The 21026-nt window shown below is 41.5% G+C and overlaps 1 protein-coding gene across 5 annotated transcripts in view; it reads left to right on the forward strand.

Annotated features, from left to right (window-relative positions):
* Positions 1-21026, forward strand: part of LOC137430037 (ubiquitin-conjugating enzyme E2 L3) — a 114274-nt gene that overhangs the window by 48930 nt on the left and 44318 nt on the right. For 2 of the 5 annotated variants that reach the window (XM_078780232.1, XM_078780231.1), the window contains exons 2-3: positions 10580-10645; positions 16682-16777. The exons of 1 other annotated variant lie outside the window; for it this stretch is intronic. In XM_078780232.1, coding sequence (XP_078636358.1) covers positions 10580-10645; positions 16682-16777 — 162 coding nt within the window. The remainder of the gene's footprint in view (positions 1-10579; positions 10646-16681; positions 16778-21026) is intronic. 2 more of the 5 variants (XM_078780234.1, XM_078780233.1) reach the window with 1 other exon arrangement.

Raw genomic sequence — 21026 nt, forward strand, 5'->3', positions numbered from 1 at the left:
TGCAAAATGGGGAAACACACCAAAAATGGAGTGTGGGGATGGGGAGCTCTTTGAGGAAGAATGAGAGATAAGGAGAGAGACTTTTAATACCCTCTGGTATCTGGTACCCAAGTCACAGTACCTTCTGGTACCCAAGTCACAGGGAGTGAATAAGTTGAATACAAGCTCAAGCACAAATAAGAGGCTGAAATAACACAAAGGGAAAACCAGGTATAAGAGAGCAATGGACCAAATCGACTGGGGTGGTAGGAGATAGAAGATGATAGTAACCTGAGAATGAAAGATAGGGGTGGATTTGGGGGGAGGGCTAATGATTGTAGAAAACATGTATGGATGGGGGGTGACTTAGGTAGGTGTGAACTGGCAACTTGAAGCCCTGGGGGAAGGATGAGATTGAACAGACTAAAGATGTTGATTCTTCAATGAAGAGAACAAAGAAACAAATGAGTGGAGGTGAGCAGTGAGCCTGGATTTTGAGAGTTTCACAAGATGTGGTTTTTTGGTAGAATTCATGCTGTTTGGGGAGGGAGGTTGGGGCACAAAGGGCATAGGGTAGGTATAATATCAGAAAGTATGTGTAGAAGACAAAGTCGACCAACGTGCCTGCAATGCAGGAGCAACAGGCCCAGAGATTTAGCTTGATTGTGGGAGATTCCAATGATTTTGAGTGCCTTGGACTCTACATCAAGACATGAAAGATGTGTGGCAAGGGCTCCAGCTCACAGGGGAAACCATTACTCAATCAATGAAGATGAAGGCCTTGCAGGTTGTTTGAGGTTCGGATTTTTACAGGAAAGGCAGTATGACGGAGGATGAACAGTCGGTAGCTAGTTTTGGAGGCCAACATAGATATGTATTTTGCTCAAGAGCGTGGCTGATGGTGATTTCCAAATGTATGAAGGACTGACCAGCTTTTAGAGCTTTGTCAAGAATGTAGATTAGGGTGTTCGCCGATTAGGGTGGACAGTCCTATTGGAGAGACGGAGAGAGAAACAGATTTTGAATGCCATAAGATGAGAGTTTGGAAAGTAAGGAGTGATCAGGTTGGAAAGCGGGCAAGTTTGACACAGTGCCAGATTGTGTGAAGCACTCAAGATATGTCCAGAGAGTTGTTAGCCCAGATGTCGTGTCTGAGATTGAGGTCCTCTATCCATCATGGTGCCACCATATCCAAGGTAGAGTGACCGTATCGACAATCAAACTGATAGTATGCAATCAGGCCCTTGGAGAAAAAGAGGGAGGATTTGATGGATTTTATGAATTTGGTTTAATTGGAAGTAAGCTACTATCCTGGGATTAAGAGGATATGTCTTTGCACTCTTTTTGTGTAATGCAGTTGCTTGCTGACTTTCAAGTAGATGGAAGGGGACCTAGCACAAAAAAAAAAGTTTGAGCAGAGCAGAAAGAGGATGTGCAAGAGTGGCCGAACAGGTGTGCAAGCACACAGGTGGTGATGCCACCATTTCCAGAAAAACTATCCTGAAGCAGTTGCATGTGAGTGATTGGATTGGGTAAGGAACAGGGAGTGACGGTTTGGGTATATGTGAAATGTGGAAGCAAACTAAGTTGAGATGTTAAACCTTCTCATGAGCAGAGACATTAAACATTAGATGCACATATTCAATGAATCACAAAAAGGCGTTCATGGGTCATATTGACCTGGGTTTGGTTCGGCAGGTTATTTTTCTAAAAAAACAAATGCTATTATCTCTATTGTTGTATTCTTTGAGGTTTTTTTTATTTTTTTATTTTTTTAAGTAAAAAAACCCCCAAAAACAACATTTCACCCCCCATAAATGCATAATCCGGGTCATTTAGACCCGGCCTGGGTTACGCATTCATGGTTGTATTACATTTTAAAATATTTTTTCCTGCGATCCTGAACACAAAAAAAAAACCACAGAAACATATATTTCCCTTTATTCGAAGCATATGTGAAAGGTCATGCATGAAACGGTTTTATAACAATGTTATCGTGAAACAAACAATCATGCCGGGTCAAATTGACCCATGAATGCGTTAATGTGACTTTTTTGTTAAAAAAGAAAGAAATTGAATTACCAAATATCCTGAAATATCCAGAAAAAACATACACAAAACAATTTCGTACACTTCATTTCAAAGTATTCATGAAAGATATGCATATAGACCTTGCATAGCAAAGTAATCTCAAAACAAAAATCATTCTGTGTCGATATGACCCATGAACACATAAGGGTTAAACATTTCAGTACCATTTCAGGTGAGTAGGAATGAAAGTGGCACGTACAGCAGACAGATTTGACCAGGTACCGCCAGAACATTGAGGAAGGAGGAAGGTTGGTTGGTTCAGCCTTGAGTTTGCCTGATGTTTGATGGTGGACACACATTTGTGGTGGAATAATACGGGATTGCCTCAGGTTGGATTGGCCTTCCATGAAGTGAAGGCAAGTTGTTTGAAGGCAAATGCTCAGGCATTTGCCTGAGCTACAGGATTTGGTAAACTTTTGGTAATCTGGCAGGATTTGGCAGGATTTGGCAGGATCTGGTAATCTGGCACTGTTTGGTAAATTTTTGGTAAAATAGGTAAACTACAGGATTTGGTGTACCAACTAAGAGATGCTCAGAGAGACGACCTGGGTGTATTTGTATTTGGGCTTTTGGTTCAGTTATCCTCAGTTATCCAATGAAGGCAACTTTTGGTCTGACGTCTTGCATAAATTTGTTTGGACAGTTTTAAACCATGATCACCAACTTAAAATTGCCACCAAGAAGAACAGATTTGTCATAAATTGGCAAGATTGGACCCCATGAACTTTACTTATTGGAAAAACGGAAAAAAAACACCAGCACACTCATCTCGTTTTTTCATTTCTGTTCCTCACAATTCTATCCCTCTTATACACACACACACACACACACACACACACACACACACACACACACACACACACACACACACACACACACACACACACACACACACTTGTACAGTATCTGTTGTTCCGAAACTTAAATATAAATAATTTAAAGGATTGTTGTAAATGATGTTAATTTCACAAACATCCCATATTCAACTTTATTTAAATTGTAAACCTCAAACATAGTTTCTCCACCTAAAGCAAGAACGTTAACCCGTAAGCAATTGACTCGTTTCCCGACTGCATGGATCATCAGCTGGGTACCGTTCTTCCTCGAGGTTTCAATCCTTTCAGCCCAGGACCTCCAAACGGCGGATCCACAACCTCGATCAAGGATCCACATCAATAGATGGTACATCAGTACATCCACAACCTCAGTTGCGTCCAGGCAGTCAGTCAACCCATCAATGCACCAACATATTGCATCGCACATTTGCTACAGGTCAATAGGTAAACTATATTTGAGGTTTTACATGTAATTAATTCTTTCGTTTCTTTTAACTTGTAACATCTAGCCGTTACTGTACAATTAATTATATTGTTTGTGGTTTTCATGCTTTGAAATGTAGTTGAACAAACATAAAATATCATATAAATGTAGTTTAACAAACACATTAAAATCACATCAACAAAGAATAAACATATAAATATATGAGAAACAGTATAGTGGATTTTCCACCAAAAGATAATGACAAATCAGCAGGAGAAGCCTCGCCAAAAGAAATGTCAATCACACACACACACACACACACACAGCACACACACGCACACGCACACGCACACACACACACACACACACACACACCTCTAGAGGTAGACTAAGGATCACCCAGAAAGTGAGACCATCTTCTATTAGTTTGAATCATGGTTTTCCTCTCGCACATTAAATTTACGAACGTCACTTTTTTCTGCCATCTTCGTTTTTGTCTTCTCTCTGTCCATCATGTTTGTTTTGGGGCACTGTCACTGTCCACACGCATTTCCATTATTCAGTTAGAAAATAGTCATCTGGACAAAAGCAAAATCAAAGGCAATATAAAATATATGTCCACACACTTTCAGCAGCACTGACAGATTTACTTGTGAATTAAATTTGGCTTGAATAGCTATATACATTCACATAATAAATGGGGGGGGGGGGGGGGGGGAGGGGGGGGGGAGGGCATGGGGAAGGGCAGGGTGAGGTGACTGCATGAAATCAGATTTTGTAATCAGTGACTTTCTGCGTTACCTTGTCTGAAGGTAGTTGCTAAAACTAAAAAAAAAAAAAACTACAGTTCATAGAGCACGATACCTCATGCAGTGTTCAACTGTATACTTCAATTTTAATAGAACTAGGGCATGCCCGTACTATATATATATCGAAAATTATATCCCCCCCCTCTATTTACATGAAATGGTTTGGTCCATTCGCAAAGCCAAAGCGAACGGCTTGCGAGTACGGTGACAATCCCCCCCTCTATTTACATGAAATGGTTTGGTCCATTCGCAAAGCCAAAGCGAACGGCTTGCGAGTACGGTGACAATCCCCCCCCCCTCTATTTACATGAAATGGTTTGGTCCATTCGCAAAGCCAAAGCGAACGGCTTGCGAGTACGGTGACAATCCCCCCCCCCTCTATTTACATGAAATGGTTTGGTCCAAAACGAACGGCTTGCGAGTACGGTGACAATCCCCCCCCCCCCCCCCCCCCTCTATTTACATGAAATGGTTTGGTCCAAAGCGAACGGCTTGCGGAGTTTGGTAAAGAAATCGCCATAGCTCGGTAACTACTTCTCCGATTAATATGAAACCTTGAAAAGGCACATCCTCGGGTCCCCAGCAATATACCTGGCAAGTTTCAAGTATATCGGACCCGTGGTTGTCGAGAAACAGCGGTCACAGACACACACACACACACACACACACACACACACACACACACACACACACACACACACACACACACACACACACACACACACACACATTACTGGAATTATAGATAGATGTTGATTTTAAAGATCGTTAAATAAAATCTTTAGGTTTAGCGCTACCGAAGCAGTCTTATACAACACAATAAGACAACGTTGAGTCTCAGTTTTGGAGATGGAGGCTTTATTGATCACCATAGAATGCAGTGTCAGTCGGAATCGTACATATCCATATCGGCGGCCTCTTCTTCAACCCAATACTGCACCCTCTCACATGCCATGCCTGCTCATGCTATATATCAATATATAGCATGGTTCTTGGAAGTATTATTTATGAAGGCGATTTGAGGTACTACAGTGTTCCAGTACACAATTCAATTTAAATAAAGGTTTGAAGACGTTTAAAGGCATATAAATCAATAAATTATGGGTTTTACCCAGTGTCTATTACATCACCCTATCTAACATGTTCCATTAATTGTTCATGCCTGTGGTTTGTCCTTTATAACGTCCTTAAAAACGGTGTTTCCTGGTTGGAATGATTTTTAGGTCAACTTTTCTCGATTCTAGAAGAGATGATCTTACAAAATGGGTTGTGATGTCTGGATGGGTAAAAAAAAGACAAGTATTGTTGGTAACAAATTAAAGTTACAGAAAAAATAAAAGATCAAATCGATATCACCTGTCAGGCGAACTATAATACAGAAAATGTATGTATGTATGTATGTATGTATGCATTCATGCATGTACGTACACACTTTATAGAATCAAACTGCTTGGCCAATTTCCCTCAAATTATGCATGTGTGCTCGGAGTCCCCAGGGTCGGGCCAAGTCATGGGCGAGAAATTAATAAAAAATACTCTCTCCTCCTTTCCCCCACTCCCCCTCTCAAGAGGGTGGAGAGACTACTTGCGATTGCCATCGAAACACATGGAATAGTGCAAGTGGCTTAACCACTGATAGTGGGGCAGATATGTAACAAAAATTGCACGAGATGTTCACATCCGGCAGAAAGTTAGAAATTTTGCATACAGGGGTATTTTGACATGCTGAGTTCAAAAATTGGCGGATCCAAGAGGTCTGACCAATGGACAGGCCGCCATCTTGAATTCCAATATGGCTGCCAAGACGAAATGTTGATAATCCCTATCTTGGGTTCTAAATGACCTGTGGTGCTCAAATTTTGTACACAAGGGTATGTTGACATGCTGAGTTCAATAAGGCAATAATTTGAAATGTCTGACAAATGGTATGGCCGCCATTTTGAATTCCAATATGGCCGCCAAGACAAAATGTTGAAAATCCCGGGTTCTTTGCAAAAGCAATACCAATTCAATGGATCCCTAGTTGACAAATCATATAACAAGTCAAAAAGCTCATTTCAAAGTATATTTCGTACCAGTTGGCAGCCGTAACGTGCTGCAAGCTTTTTTCCATCCGTTTTACTTCTCCTACTGCTCATCTCGGAAGCATTGTCCAGAGCAGAAACATAGTTCTGTGCATGGTAGATTAGCAGCAGCACATTTGCAATTTCCAGCACACCGTTTTTTACACTTGCACTTGATCAGCTCTCGGCACCCTTTTGACGCCTCTGGCATTACTGTCCAAAATGGATGCCAGACATCATCTGCATTTTTAGCCCATCCCCAATCTGCAGGTGAAGGCAGCTCTGGGTTAGCAATTTGGGACTGTCCCCAGATGTGACCGGCCTGAAAGACTGCCCTCTTCACATGTTGACGCAGTGCCTCTTTTGTCGGTGGAATATTTTCCGATTGCCGATTTCCCTGAGCAAACAGCTGCTTGCGTGCTTCGTTCACTTTCTTCAGAGGGGAAGTTCTACTGTACAGAACAACGAAGAACCTCTCTATGTTGTCCATGTCATCATCTGTTACTTCCGCTGGTGCATGTGAGAGATGATTGAAGACCTCCCCCAAGTTTGGCATGGAATTCCATATGCTCCACACAGTCTTTTTGCCAATCCCACATATGGCAGAAACAGTATCGCATCCGGAAACAGTATGCAGGAATAGAAGCCCCCATGAGCGTTCAGGGCCAATGTGAGTCGCAATAGTGTGAGCAGCAATGTGCCTGAAATAGTTTCCATGTCCAAATGCCAACCACATTGCACAACCGTCCATAATGCTTGCCATTGCGATAGCCAACACAACCACATCCGTGTCTGTTGCATGAATGACGATACTTCTGTACCCCTGCTGATATGCATGCCAAGCATGTAGCATCATTCGTGAATCAGCCTCTTCATGCGTACATGGTTGAATTTGAGAAACATCAGAAGGGGGCTTTGATTTAACCTCTTCTTCTAAGGTTGTAAGAAGTGTTTTTCCCTCTGGAATAGGCATCGTTTGCAGGGAATCAGCAAGGAAACTGAATAATGTCTTTTTGTTGGAATCTTCACGAAGGAAGCTGCTCCAGTTTCGTGGCACGGATGTCTGTTCAGTCACATGGAGTGGTATGCCAGTGCCACGACCAAGCCTGGTGCCTTCTTTGAGACTGTCCGTTCTGTAGGTGTCCCACACCACATCAACACGCATCACAGTCCCCTCATTTAACTTTCGGGCAATGTACGGAAGGACCTGTTTCTGTGCATGGTCACCAAATGTCCTGATCACACTGTTGCACTTCTTAGGCTCCAAATGATGGACTAAGGCAGCCCCATCGAAAATACGAACTTCTCCTTTGGGCGCATCATGAGGACGTTGTGCTAAAGCTTCCAAACAGGGCAAAAGATCAGCCTTGCCGGTTGGTGGCCGCATTGTATTGATACCTTCAGCCAATGCAGGTGGCCACCCATGACACTCATATTCATAAAATGTGTTAAGATCACCATCTCTAGTTTGGCAAGAAATGTACATTCGTGAGAAGAGCTCCACATTACTTTTCATACGTGTAATCTTCGCCTCAGACTTTCCAGGTGTTTTCTTGGGCTTCGATTTCAACAGTGGCAGATTTTTCTTTGAAATGCTATCATAGAAATTGTCAGAAGGATCCTTGATTCGCTGCCCCACAAATCCGTCAAATTGTGTTTTGCCAGTGTCCTCCATGGATCGCACTGCGGCTATCACTTCATCAGGCATGATGACCTTTGTGTCAAGCACATACAAGTCATTACTGTCTTCCGCAAACGGGTTTCCAAGTTTTTCAAAGGAACTGATTGCATTATTGAGATCTGATGCAAAGGATTTCTGGACACCAGGCAATTGTTCGTGGTGGCGGACATCAGTTTGCCTCTGTCTTTGAAACTGGTCCTCAAACTCATTCAGGATTCTGGCTATTTCTGCACCAGCTACCATCCACCGGCGAAGAGCCCCTTCATTCTCAGTAATTCCAATGACTCCACCATCACCTTTCACATAAGCGTTCTGCTGTTCGTGTATCTGATCGTGTGCCATAGCAGAGAACTTGTGTGATGACTTCTGAGTGACAAAGTTCCCCTTGACAAATTCACGATGGATATCCATGGAATCGTTTGAAAGTTCCTGAAGGTCTGTTACATGCACTGTCAACCATCTGGCGTAATGGTAATGGTCCATGGCAAACATCCACAGAATGATCGCCGTGAGAGTCTCCACATAGAGCGTGTAGTTGGCTTCCCGTTGTGATCTTATGAATGCCAAGAGAAGACACTCCAACTGCAGGACTTTATTCCAGTAGCAAAACTGGGGGTACTTTGTAGCCATCTTCTTGCTCCAAAGATCAAATGATTGTAAATCTTCAGTTTCACATGTTTTCCGGTAGTCATCGTATGCCTTTCGCTGTAGAGCGTACAACGCCGCTACTGTGACTTGGTGTGCCCATTGTGACCTCGATATTTGCGAACCTTTGTGAAGACTATCTGCTCTTCCCTCTGTTGTTACACCAGCACTGGTCATTACACTTGCCCAGCCACTCCCCTCCAGGAAGCTGCCGATCGCTTTCAACAAGGCCATCTCTACATGAAGTCCTCCCATCATCACAACAAACTTGTCTTCACCATATATACCTGGCCAAGTCCATTGAATCTTCTTTGCAATTGCATAGAGTGGTTGATCAACGGTCAGAACTGGAACTTGTCCGGGGTTTACTAGTTCTGTCGCCTGCTTGATTAAATTCATTCCATGCTTCACCATTGCCAATGTGTGAGCACTCTCGCGGAACAGAGGTAGCAGTCCTGTAATTGCAGGAGGCCGAGGAACTTCAACCTGCAGATTTGCCATGTATGCTGACCAGGAGATATTATCTTCACTCTCAAGACCTTCCTTCTCCTGCAGACTTTGTACAAACGAAAGCCACTGACTTTCTTTGTCCTGTATTCCGGAGGACACACTTGGAGTGGATGGACCTTTTGGTTTTCTTGGAATGGGATTATTAGTTGGAAATGTTTCAGGAGGCACATCACTGTAAGATGCAGGAAGGGCGGCTATGGTTTTGGAGCGCTGTTTGTTCTCATTCTCAGTGACATTCTCATGATTTCGAATGCTGCCACTTTTGTCATGTGAAACATGTTGTGTCAGTGATAACGCGGTTCCATGAAATGAACTTTGTGCTGATGCTGATGATGGGTTGTGATCTATGTTGTCTAGGTTGCCTGTTGTGAATATTCCACTTCGCAATTTTGTTGGACACACAACGCCGTCATGTTTGTATATTTCTATGACTCTGTTGGCCTCATCTGTGGATACCTCCAGTATGCGATCATAGGAAACACACAAACCATGTTGAAAAAGAACGTCAACGAGATCCCGTTTCCTTGTTTGTTTTGCTATGAATGAGAAGACCCAGGTAAAGTGGCAGTGATGTTTCACGTTTCAAATTGTGACGTACTGCTGTAGTTTCCAACCTTCCTCGTTTCATAGTGTTGAATGTTACAAGTTGAGTTAAGGATTGCACAGAGACGCCTCCCTTGTTGTTTGCGTTTTGTTTTTGTATGTTTGTACCAGCAAGAATCATTTCCATCAACGCTGCCAATGATGGTGGTGAGTTGTTATATGATTCGTTAACTAGGGATCCATTGAATTGGTATTGCTTTTGCAAAATATCTTTGCGCACAATCTGGGCAGCTCTCATGAGAATGACCGCGTCGTTGTCAGAGCTTTGTCTACAACAGGGGTCGGCAACCTTAGGCACGCGTGCCACCATTTGCACGCGGCAGCGTAATCATTGGCACACTGGCGAAAGCAGTGCCCTCTCCGCTGCATGCCAAATCACCTCTTGAACAGCCATTGGCTGTTGTGCATGTTGCACTATAACAGTATTCCGGTGTGATGGTGCAGGGTGATGAGGTGGATGGATCAGAGCAGAGTCACCATTCCAATTCCAAATTATTTTACTGGAATAATAATCAATGATGATTGATGAAAGATGAAATCAAAGATTTTTGACATTTGTTTCCAATGCAATACTTTGTAAATGAGTTACTGAAAGCAGTGTTTTGAAATGGGGTCCATGCATATAATTTGTAACCTCATGGGGGACAAATTTTACAATGATAAAATGATCATTACAATGTCCTGATTATGAGAGATAAATGTTTCTTTAAAATGTTGTTGCTATGCATGCAGCCTATATGGATGGAATAAAATTCCATGTCTGTTGGAAATATTTTTTTGATGTGGTGTCATAATTAAACTTAATGTTAAACTTAATGTTGATATGGCACACTAATTAACAAGAACATTTTAAACTGGCACTTCATGTCAAAAAGATTGCCGACCCCTGGTCTACAAGCATGCAATAAAGCTTCACCAATGTCCTCTTTGAATGACAGTGCCACTTCATGGTTGCTCTTATGTGCCTCAAGTTGCGGAAGGTGTCTGAGAAGCTTGTCCTTAAGGTGAGTTGAATTAATCCTCTTTGAGATATCACCTCCCAGTTGTGCCAGACGTTCTGTATAAAGCTTTGTGAGATCGGCTAACTTGAAAGTGTAACTGTCATCTGTACACTTCATTTCTTCCAAATAGGCTATCAATTCGGCCAAAGCTACTGATTCTGGTGGCATATTTTCACTTGAACTGGCTTCCTCATTCTTTCTTACAAATGATCTGTATCGAGTGTGGAGAACAGTCATGCACTTCTTGTGATAAACAGCATCTGATGCCGTCATATCACCTACAGACAATCTAGCCAGGAGTTTTGTATCCCTCAATTCTGTTGCCATCAATCGAACATTGGAATCTACATTTTTTGTTGCCGCTCTGTGGACTATTTCTTCATTACTGATAATGCTATCACAAAAGAAACATGTGCTAGCAGTACTCTGTTCAACGGATGGAGATTTGAAACTTGTTCTGAGTCTTTTCTTAACAGGCGAGTAAGTTTCTTCACCAAGTTTAAGGTCTGAACTTTGCTTTCTTTCCCTTGATTCAGCCCTGGCCACACGAGAGCTGCTGCACTGCACATAACAGTTTTTGTGCCATTTGGCAGCATGCGCAGCTAGGGTTTCTGCAATACCGCAACCATCATCTAGTCGGGAAATGTTTATCCCGCAAGGCAAGGCACCTAAATCATTCAATGCCTTGAGATTTTGAGCAAGATTCTCGTAGACGTCTAGACACGACTGATTGCTGCCCTTACGTGCATCTCTTAGTGGTTCATTTTCAGAACGTTTCTGGCAAAGAGCGCAAATGTTCCAGTCTGTTGGCATTGGAATTGTTGACGATGTTTTCTTTGATTTCGACATTGGATCTGAAAGAGAAAAAACATAAAAAAAATAAATTATTGGAATGTCATGTGAATGTTCAGTTCCGGCAGAAAGTGTTAAATTTCACATACAGGGGTATTTTGGGGCGCTGAATTTCCCAAATTTCTACTGCCTTCGACAAAATTACAAACCCATCAGTAGATTTGAGATACAACAATTTTCCAGTTATCATAATAATGCTCAAATGATTTAACATTATGACATTACCGTACACTGTGCTATTAAAGCAATGAAAACATCGATGTTTGTCTTGGTGGCCATATTGGAATTTAAAATGGCGGCCATACAGTTTGTCAGACATTTCAAATTATTGCATTATTGAACTCAGCATGTCAACATACCCTTGTGTACCAAATTTCAGCGCCACAGGTCATTTAGAACCCAAGATAGGGAATTTCAACATTTCGTCTTGGTGGCCATATTGGAATTCAAGATGGCGGCCGGTCCATTGGTTAGATCTCTTGGATCCGCCAATTTTTGAAATCAGCGCCCCAAAATACCCCTGTATGCGAAATTTCACACTTTCTGCCGGAAATGAACATCTTTTTCACATATCTGCCCCACTATGACCTCTGCTCTCAGGTGGGGAAATGATGATGCATGCTCATTCTGAAAAAAGATCCTCTAAGTTAGGTTTACTCTGCACTTGGAGAAAAATTATCTTGTGCCGTGATAATGGCACACACACACACACACACGCACACACATCATACAGATGCACTTGATGCCCATGGAGGTGCAGTATTGTGTAAATTGTTGTATTACTGTAATATGTTATTATTTCTCCTGTTATGTATTGATGTTATAACTGTAATATGATATTACTCCTGGGGCTTATGGCTCACCCTGGTAGTCAGGATAAACAAATTTTGTATAAGCAGCTGAAATTGTGACTGAAGACTTATGACTCGCCCTGTGTAGTTTCTCCGTAACGCTTTCCAATTTTCAAGAATAATAATTTTATCAGTGGCTGAGTTTCTCTGTAATGCTTTCTCATTTTAAAGAAGAAGATTAATTATTAGAAGTAGAGTTTCTTTGTAATGTTTTCCGAGTTTGAATAAAAAGTTCCTCGTCGAGTTTGAAGATCTGGGCATTGGAATTTGCCAAAAGGCAGGGAATAATAAAATGTTTTTTTGTTTTTTTTGCAACATGAAAAAACCCCCTATGGAGGTGTGAATTAAGACAACATTGCAGAAGGAGGCGAACAGCCTTGCGGGCATAAATACACCTACTTATAAGAATCGCTAATGTTAAATTTTTCAGATTTCGATACTTATTTAGTCTACATGATCCAATCCTCAAATCCGTATCCAGATTTTGATTATATGCTTTAATTAGTCCGTAAGAGCAGATAGTGTTTCCAAGCCAAAGCACGTTTCAATAGGCCAAAACAAAATGGCGGCTTAAGTACCAAGCAATGTCAGAGGGCGGACCACCATTTTGGTAAGGCTTATTTTGGTTTTTACGGCATAGCCCATAGGGCAAAGCCGTCTAGAACAGTGTACATGTATGTATGTATGTCCCCTCAAACGTACACCAATCAGAACTGAGGATATGGTCACATGACAGGGGGTGATGTGATCGCATTACGGCGGTACGACAGCTGACTCCACACACCACCAATTTGATTTCGCCACCCGTTGTTGCGGGTCTCGATGAGGCGGGATGGGAGGCGGAACAATCGTACAATGAGGCAAAATACATCGTTTCCGCCCTACGAGTGACAAACAATTTGGCGGAGAGAGGAGTTGCCCTCATGCAGTTCTTCAACTGAGCTCTGGTCCGAAATGAGGAGCAGAAGCAATTTGTTCTGCAAAATGTTCGAGTACCACTGAAAAAATTCCCAAAAGCAGTGAAGGGAATTGATCATTGAATGTTCTTCTTTTGCTTTTATGTCATTTTAAAAATGTTTTAGCGTTGTATTTGTTTGGATCGTTTGTTATTTGTACTCTCTGCTTTGAAAATTACAATATATCTCATTTTGCTCTATGTGGTAAAGCTCCCTGGGCTTTGCGCAAGTTCTAAATCGACTCCAATTTTCATCTAAGTTGGCAAATATCATTGTTTCTCCAAGTGGAACGCAATTACCTGGTCAATATTCATTTGGAAATTTAGACACACCCGAGCGTAGATGTTTGGTTCCTGTTTTTACAGCGTTTGTCTCCGTATGTATGCATGTCCCTCATATTTATCCTATATATTGGGTGAGTTTTATAGCCAACAATTACGCTTCTGAAAGGTAGAATGTAATGCCATTTGTCTTTGCCAGTTATGTTTCTTTCAACACCCTTTCGGGAACGTTCAAATATTACGTCATATACTACGTCATATACCTGGTGTGGGGCAAATTATCACACTTTATGATTGGGGGGAACAAACTATGACAACAGTGTGATGATATATGACTGGGGCTGAGGGGGCATGCCCCCCCGATCATATATAATTAAAACCTCAATTTAGGGCTCTTCAAACGTTGAAGCATTTCTTATGACTGCCTCCAACCACCCTAAGCGTGGTGTTGGCTTAACGGTTAGGATGTGGGGTCTTTGAATCCTAGGGTCCTAAGTTTGAATCCCAGTCAGCTGTTGAATTAACACCAGGTGGGTTGACTCAGCCTGTCATCATTCTGAGGTCGGCAAAATGAGTACCAACTCACTGGATCCACTCTCAAGGAGATTGGTGGCAGGATTTTTACTCCGGTCGCCGTAAAACACCTCATTCTGTAACACACACAGTGGAATGTCAGGATGGTGCTTAGGTTACTTTGATAGTGTTGACTAACTGACCAACATATAGAATGAAAAATCACTCATTGAGTGACACTTGGCAAAACAGAACAAAGTAGAATGGCACCCGGTAGAGCATCCTTTTTACCTCAAAAATAGTTAGTGATTGAATTCAGTGACCTGATGTGTAAATAGTCTTCAAAGTTTAAGTTAATCGGATGAAAATTGGCAAATTTACAAATTCGGTCTATGTTGACCTTTTGGCCTATGTTGACCTCAAAAATAGTTGGTGGTTGGTTTCATTAACCTGATATGAAAATCCTTTTCAAATTCCAAGTCAATCAGATGAAAATTGAGGATTTTAGAAATTGGAAAAAAGTGGTTTGACCTTTGGCCTATGCTGATCTCAAAAATAGTCGGTGGTTGAATTCAGTTAGCTGAAATGAAAATCCTTTTCAAATGTCAAGTCAATCGGATGAAAATTGAGGATTTTAGAATATGAGAAAAAAGTGGTTGACTTTGGGCCTACGTTGACCTTTTGGCCTCCGCTGATCTTAAAATAGTTGGTGGTTGAATTCAGTTAGCCGATATGTCAATCCTTTTCAAATTTCAAGTCAATCGGATGAAAATTGAGGATTTTAGAATATGAGAAAAAAGTGGTTGACTTTGGGCCTACGTTGACCTTTTGGCCTACGCTGATCTTAAAATAGTTGGTGGTTGAATTCAGTTAGCTGATGTGTAAATCATCTTCAAATTTTAAGTCAATCAGATGAAAATTGAGGATTTTAGAAATTTGAAAAAAGTGGTTCACCATTGGCCTATGTTGACCTTTTGACCTCAAAATATATAGGATTTTGTCGGACCACGAACTCTACCATTTGGTGAAGTTTCGTGAAGATCGGTTTAAAATTGTGACCTGTAGGCAAGTATAAGTGAGCAGACAGACAAACAAACGCACACAAACACACAAACCGGAGTGATCAACATACTTGCAAAAAAAAAAATAATGAACATTGTTGCCAAGTAATAAACCAGTGTCTCAATGCAATCTCTTCACTTCTATGGTGACAGACAGCTTAGAGACTTGGAGTACCTCAAAATAATTTAATACTTACATTATTACCTCCGCCACCAAAGGTGGATGGAGGTTATGTTTTCATCCCCGTCTGCCGTTTGTGAACAAAATATCTCAAAGTTATGGATGAATTCGGACGAAATTTGGCAGAGATGTAGTGTATGTGACAAGGACGAAATTATTAGATTTTGGTGAAGATCCGGATTCGGATCCGGCTACTAAAAATTTTTAAGTGATTCTTCACTATTGGAGATAGGGCCAAAAACGATACAGAGCAGGATATCTTAAAAAGTTGTGGACGGATTTAGACGAAACTTGGTGGACCGGTTGCGGGTCTGACAAGGGCGATTGGATTCGATTTTGGTGAAGATATGAATATGGATTCAGATATGAGTAATTATTTAATTTTTTAAGTGATTCTTCAACATTCGGAGATAGGGCCAAGAACGATACATCTAGCAGGATATCTCAAGAAGTTGTGGATGGATTTGGACGAAAAGTGTGTGTGTGTGTGTGTGTGTGTGTGTGTGTGTGTGTGTGTGTGTGTGTGTGTGTGTGTGTGTGTGTGTGTGTGTGTGTGTGTGTGATAGATAGATAGATAGATAGATAGATAGATAGATAGATAGATAGATAGATATATGAGGAAGAATCGATTCAATTTTGGTGAAGATCCAAATCTAGCTAGTAGAATTTTTATTGTGATTCTTCACCATTGAGTGATATGGCCAACCAGGCGGAGGTATGCTCTCTACTGAGTGCCATTCTAGTTTGCTAACTGGTATCTCCACCCAGGTCATACTATCCTCTTCAACTAAAGTATCAAACAAGCCCGGCTATTCCGCTGTTAGACTTTCGGCCTTGTTTGTTATGAGCACCGCGTTAATGATCTTCCAAAAGGTTGTCTTAACAAAACACTCAGTTTTCATTCATGCACTCCCTTGGAGTTCGAGAAGTATGCATGCAAAGATTGGGGCCACGAAGTTTCATGGTTTTTGAATTATGGAGGAGACACACATGCATGTGCATACACATGTTCGTGCACACTGCCTTCTTTTTACATGTGTATATATATATGCATACATACATACATGCATACATACATGCATACATACATACATGTTATTTGTATGCAGTCAGTGTCTGCTTGGCTGCATCATTGTCTAGTGGTGTGGCTGTGCTGCTGATTCAATGCCCCCTTGCCAGCTAGCTGCTAAGTTTGTGGTTCCCTGTTTAAATGGATAATGTCGATCTCGAGCAAAAAATAATGGCACGTGCATGCATACAGGGCTATGCACAGTGTTAAATTAAGATGCATATGCATATATCTGCGTTTTTTATGATCCCATGTTTTAATTTGTGTTGTACCAGGAGCTGATCAGTCTGAAAGCTTCATCGATCAAGAACTTTCGCATCCTCTTTGTAGACGAATCCAATGTTCTGCTCTGGCAAGGTCTTATTGTTCCGGTAAGATCTCTTCTTTTAACAGTCTCAATTATTCCCAACATTCTGGGTTTGGCCATGGTGGATGGTTCTCGCCCAGCTATTTCTGGACCCGGCTGGTCATGCCTGTTATTTGACTGAAAGGAACTCTAATTAGTCATTTGTTAAGGGTGCCTGCACCAACTCGCCAACTCTTCACAAAGGACACCATGAACGTCCAAAAAGCTCCTGTGCTGGCAGGCGGTTTATTCAGCTTAACGTCCTTCTGATGGACGGAGCACATATTGATGCCTCCTCTTGCCTGCGAAACACCAGTCATGTGAGTTAATAGCTGTTGTATTTTGAACCCAGACAAGCCTGCTCATAGGCAAGTGCACCTCCCTGTTATGCTGTCAGACCTGTGTTCCTAGTTTTTGTATTCCCTACCTTTCCAGTCTTGTTTGTGCTGGGTTTTTTAAGAATTATTCAGAACTTAGAGCTAAATTTCCAGATATCAGAAAAGCAATGAGGTGGCATTGGGATGTTGCTTGTCTGTTTTATTGACTCAGGTTAATTGGGTGAGGATGAGGGTTGGTGTGCCAATTTGGCCACAAGCAGATCATTATGGATCAAAATGATACACCAATGCATGCTTTTCGGTCTCTACAGATTCATGCACTTGTACCTTCGCAATAATCCCTCAAATGCATGCGGCTGTGCTGCAATTTTGGTGCATTAACTTTGAATTTCATTCATTTGCTGTTTTAATCAGTTCCTCACACACCTTCCTTTCTGAATGTCGTTCATTCATCCTTGTTGGCCGTAAGTGTCCTTGTTACCTCCGCCACTGAGGATGGGTGGAGGTGAAATATTTTCGCCCCTGTATGGTTGTCTGTAAACAAGATATATCAAAGAAGTTGTGGATGGATTTGGACAAAAATTGGTGGATGAATTCATTTGGTGACGTAAGCCAATTGGATTTTGGTCCACATCCCTCAAGGATTGATACAGACTGATTAGATTTGTCACCACCTCAAGCCAATATGTAAGGTATCACACTGGTTTCCAGTTTTTCATTGTTTGTCTATTTTAGTTTTCAGTTTTTCATTATTTTCGTTAATTTGTTCTCCTAATACCCCCAAATTATTTGGGAGTATTCGGACAATATGCAAGGCTGTGTGACATCGAGGTTTCCCTCACCGAAGGCCATGTTCACAACCATCCAGCATTCAGCACACAATATTACTTAATTTTACATCACACCTAATACATTAAAAAAATAAAAACCCACGTTTGTTTCCTACCAACCTGTTATTCGTCACCACCAACCTACCACATATGCATTAGTAAGGAGTCAGGTTTAGTTTGAAGGAGAATTTATTCATTTCCAAAAGAATGAAGTTTTTTCGATGAAATTAATGGACGAAAAAAAAGTTGTTAATCTTTTGTTTTGTTTTTTTTGCTATGATTTGCCTCGAACAGCATAATATTAATTAACTGTTAAGACTGCTTAGGTTTCTCGGTAAAGTAAATCGTTGGAAAGATAATTATCCATTGACAGAATTGACTGAAACGTTTGTGTTATATTATTTTTTATCCCTCCGCCGACGAAATTCCCGGAGGCATGTTTTCGGTTGTCCGTCCGTCCATCCGTGATAGGTTTTCGTTACCGCTATAACTTGAAAACGGTTCTTAGTCAAGGATCTTGGTCAAACTTGGTGCAGGTATGTATAATGAGGTAAAGATGAACTGATTCGATTTTGGGGTCATGAGGTCAACGGTCAGAGGCCATGTTAGGTAAAACTACTGTTACTGCGATAACTTGTGAACCAGGGATGGGATTCTGACCAAATTTGGTACACTTATGTAGAATGATGTAAAGATGAACTGATTAGATTTTGGGGTCAAGAGGTTAAAGGTCAAAGTCTGTAATAGGTATATAACTTGAGAATGGCTGAAGTGATCTAATTCAAACTTGGTACAGGTATGTATAATGCTGTAAAGATTAGGTGATTAGATTTTGGGGTTATAGGTCAAAGTCTGTAATCGGAGTAGGACAGTGGGGGTTCTCGGACTCATAAAATTTTACATTGAAGTCAATAGGGAAAATTATGGAAACTTATTGACTCACACCCCCCCCTCTTGAAAAATTACACTCTTCTCCCTCTTTTAACTTATTAACTCTCCCCATTTTTCATGATACTCGTACAGAGACCCAACAAATATCTGATCACGTTTTATCTCTGATAAGATCCATCCTTTTAGCCCAGGAATCACCATCTAGAACATTAGCAAATATTACATTAGAATTTGCCTTGAGATATCGCTGTTGAGCTAATATGAAATGATCAGCCTCTCATAATGACCTGGTCTGAAATCTTCCAGAGCCACATATCATTTTGAGATTGTAGAAAATTATTTTTCCATTGATTTCTTGACAAACGTCAAAGTTCTCACTCCATTCAAGGACATTACCTCCTCGAGCAGTGGTTCCCAACCTTTTTAACTCAACTGGACTATGTCCAGCTGAGTTTTTGTCGACACCCAGTGCCCGTCGTCTGTCTGTCTGTAAACAATTCGACGTCTACGCTGTAAAAGTCACAAATATTGATGAAATTTGATGAAACTTGTTATGCATCATCTTTAAGACATAAACTAGTTTGGGATTGCATTTGGGCGTTGTACGCCCAAAAATGGGCGCAGCAGGGCGGCCATATTGAAAAATCAATTTTTGTCATATATTTTTAGCACATACAAACTACATAGTTTGTGGTTCTATTATGCATATTCTAACCATATTGATATAGACCAGTTGAGTTCAGGTTCCCTGGAACCTCTAGTTGTACTCGCGACCCCTTTCTCAAAACCCCGAAACACACGCGACCCCCCTGCCATCAGCCGATTCAGTTTTACAATTTTTTCTGAGAAGGAAAAGGGAAGAAAGAGAAAACAATCATTAATTCATCAATTTTTACAAATTTTACTGCAATATTCCTTGCACATTATAAAATTCGGGTAATTTTAGTTAGTGAGTCAAACCAAGCTCATCATTTTTTCTCACTGTCATCCATCGTCACACAATCCATGATCGTCATCACTAACATGTCATCATCTCTCCAACCTAGCTAGTGGGATGGTTGGGGTTGCATCTGAGCAGCAAGTCTTGGAATTCTTGGCGGGGTGTTTGTAAGAGCCAATCTCATGTCATTCTCGACATCCAATCTGTTCCTGGTTTTCGTTTTGATGTGGACGAGGGTAGAAAATCCGGCCTCGCAGAGGTAGGTGGGGGAAAATGGAAGAAGAACACGTAAGGTCAGCATGCTGACTTTGGAATATGATTGATGCATAGCGCACCAGAATTGAGTCACCGATTTCTCCTGGAACAGGTCACGCGGCGGAGAGTCGTTCCATAGATCCAAGAAGTCATCTTGGACTTCGTCGGGGAGGCTGGATACGTCAAGTGTAGCAGAGAAAGGGTTTCTTACCAGTGCCACCTCTTCTCCTGTGAGCTCAGGGAAGTATCGCTGGAATTCCTTTTCTAGGGACTCAAGGTGTCCGGTAATCTCATCCTTCAGGAACTGATCTCATTCGCCCTCAGACTCATCCATCACTCCACAGAGTTTTTCAAACATGGCGATGTTTCCAAGATTGACTTTCCGACGATTGACAAGAATTTTGATCACAGAATCGAGCACTTCCCGCAGAGTGGCAGGAAGCGTCTTACTGGCGAGAGCATATCGGTGGATCATGCAGTGGATGCCCTTAGCTTGGGGAGCCAGCTCCTTCACTCTTGTCTGGAATCCTGACTTCGATCCTAGCATAGCTGGTATTCTGTCCGTACAAACCCCGCACACGCTTCCCCATTGCAGACCTTCGGTATGAAAAAAGGTAGAGACCTTTTCCATGACGTCAACAGCTTTTGTAGTGGTTTCAAGTGCACTACAGAAGAGGAATTCTTCTTTGATGTCGTCTGAATGAATGTACCTCACGAAGATAAGCAACTGAGAACATGAACTCTCATCCGTTGATTCATCGAGTTGAAAGGAGAACAACGGAGAATCTTTGATTTCATCCAAAACCTGGTCTTTCACATCCATAGACATATGAGAAATACACCTCTGAAGAGTATTATTCGACAAAGATACTTGCTGCATCTTTTTCGCGCTGGCTTCCCCCAGAACGAGCTTCACCATCTTCAACATGCAGGGTTTGATAAGTGTCTCTCCAATGGTGTGAGGCTTTTTGTGTTTGGCAATTTCCAACGCAACTTCATATGAGGCCTACACTGCTGTTG

Source organism: Myxine glutinosa, chromosome 6 (assembly GCF_964187855.1).
Source record: "Myxine glutinosa chromosome 6, kmMyxGlut1.1, whole genome shotgun sequence".
NCBI classification, from domain to species: Eukaryota; Metazoa; Chordata; class Myxini; order Myxiniformes; family Myxinidae; genus Myxine; species Myxine glutinosa.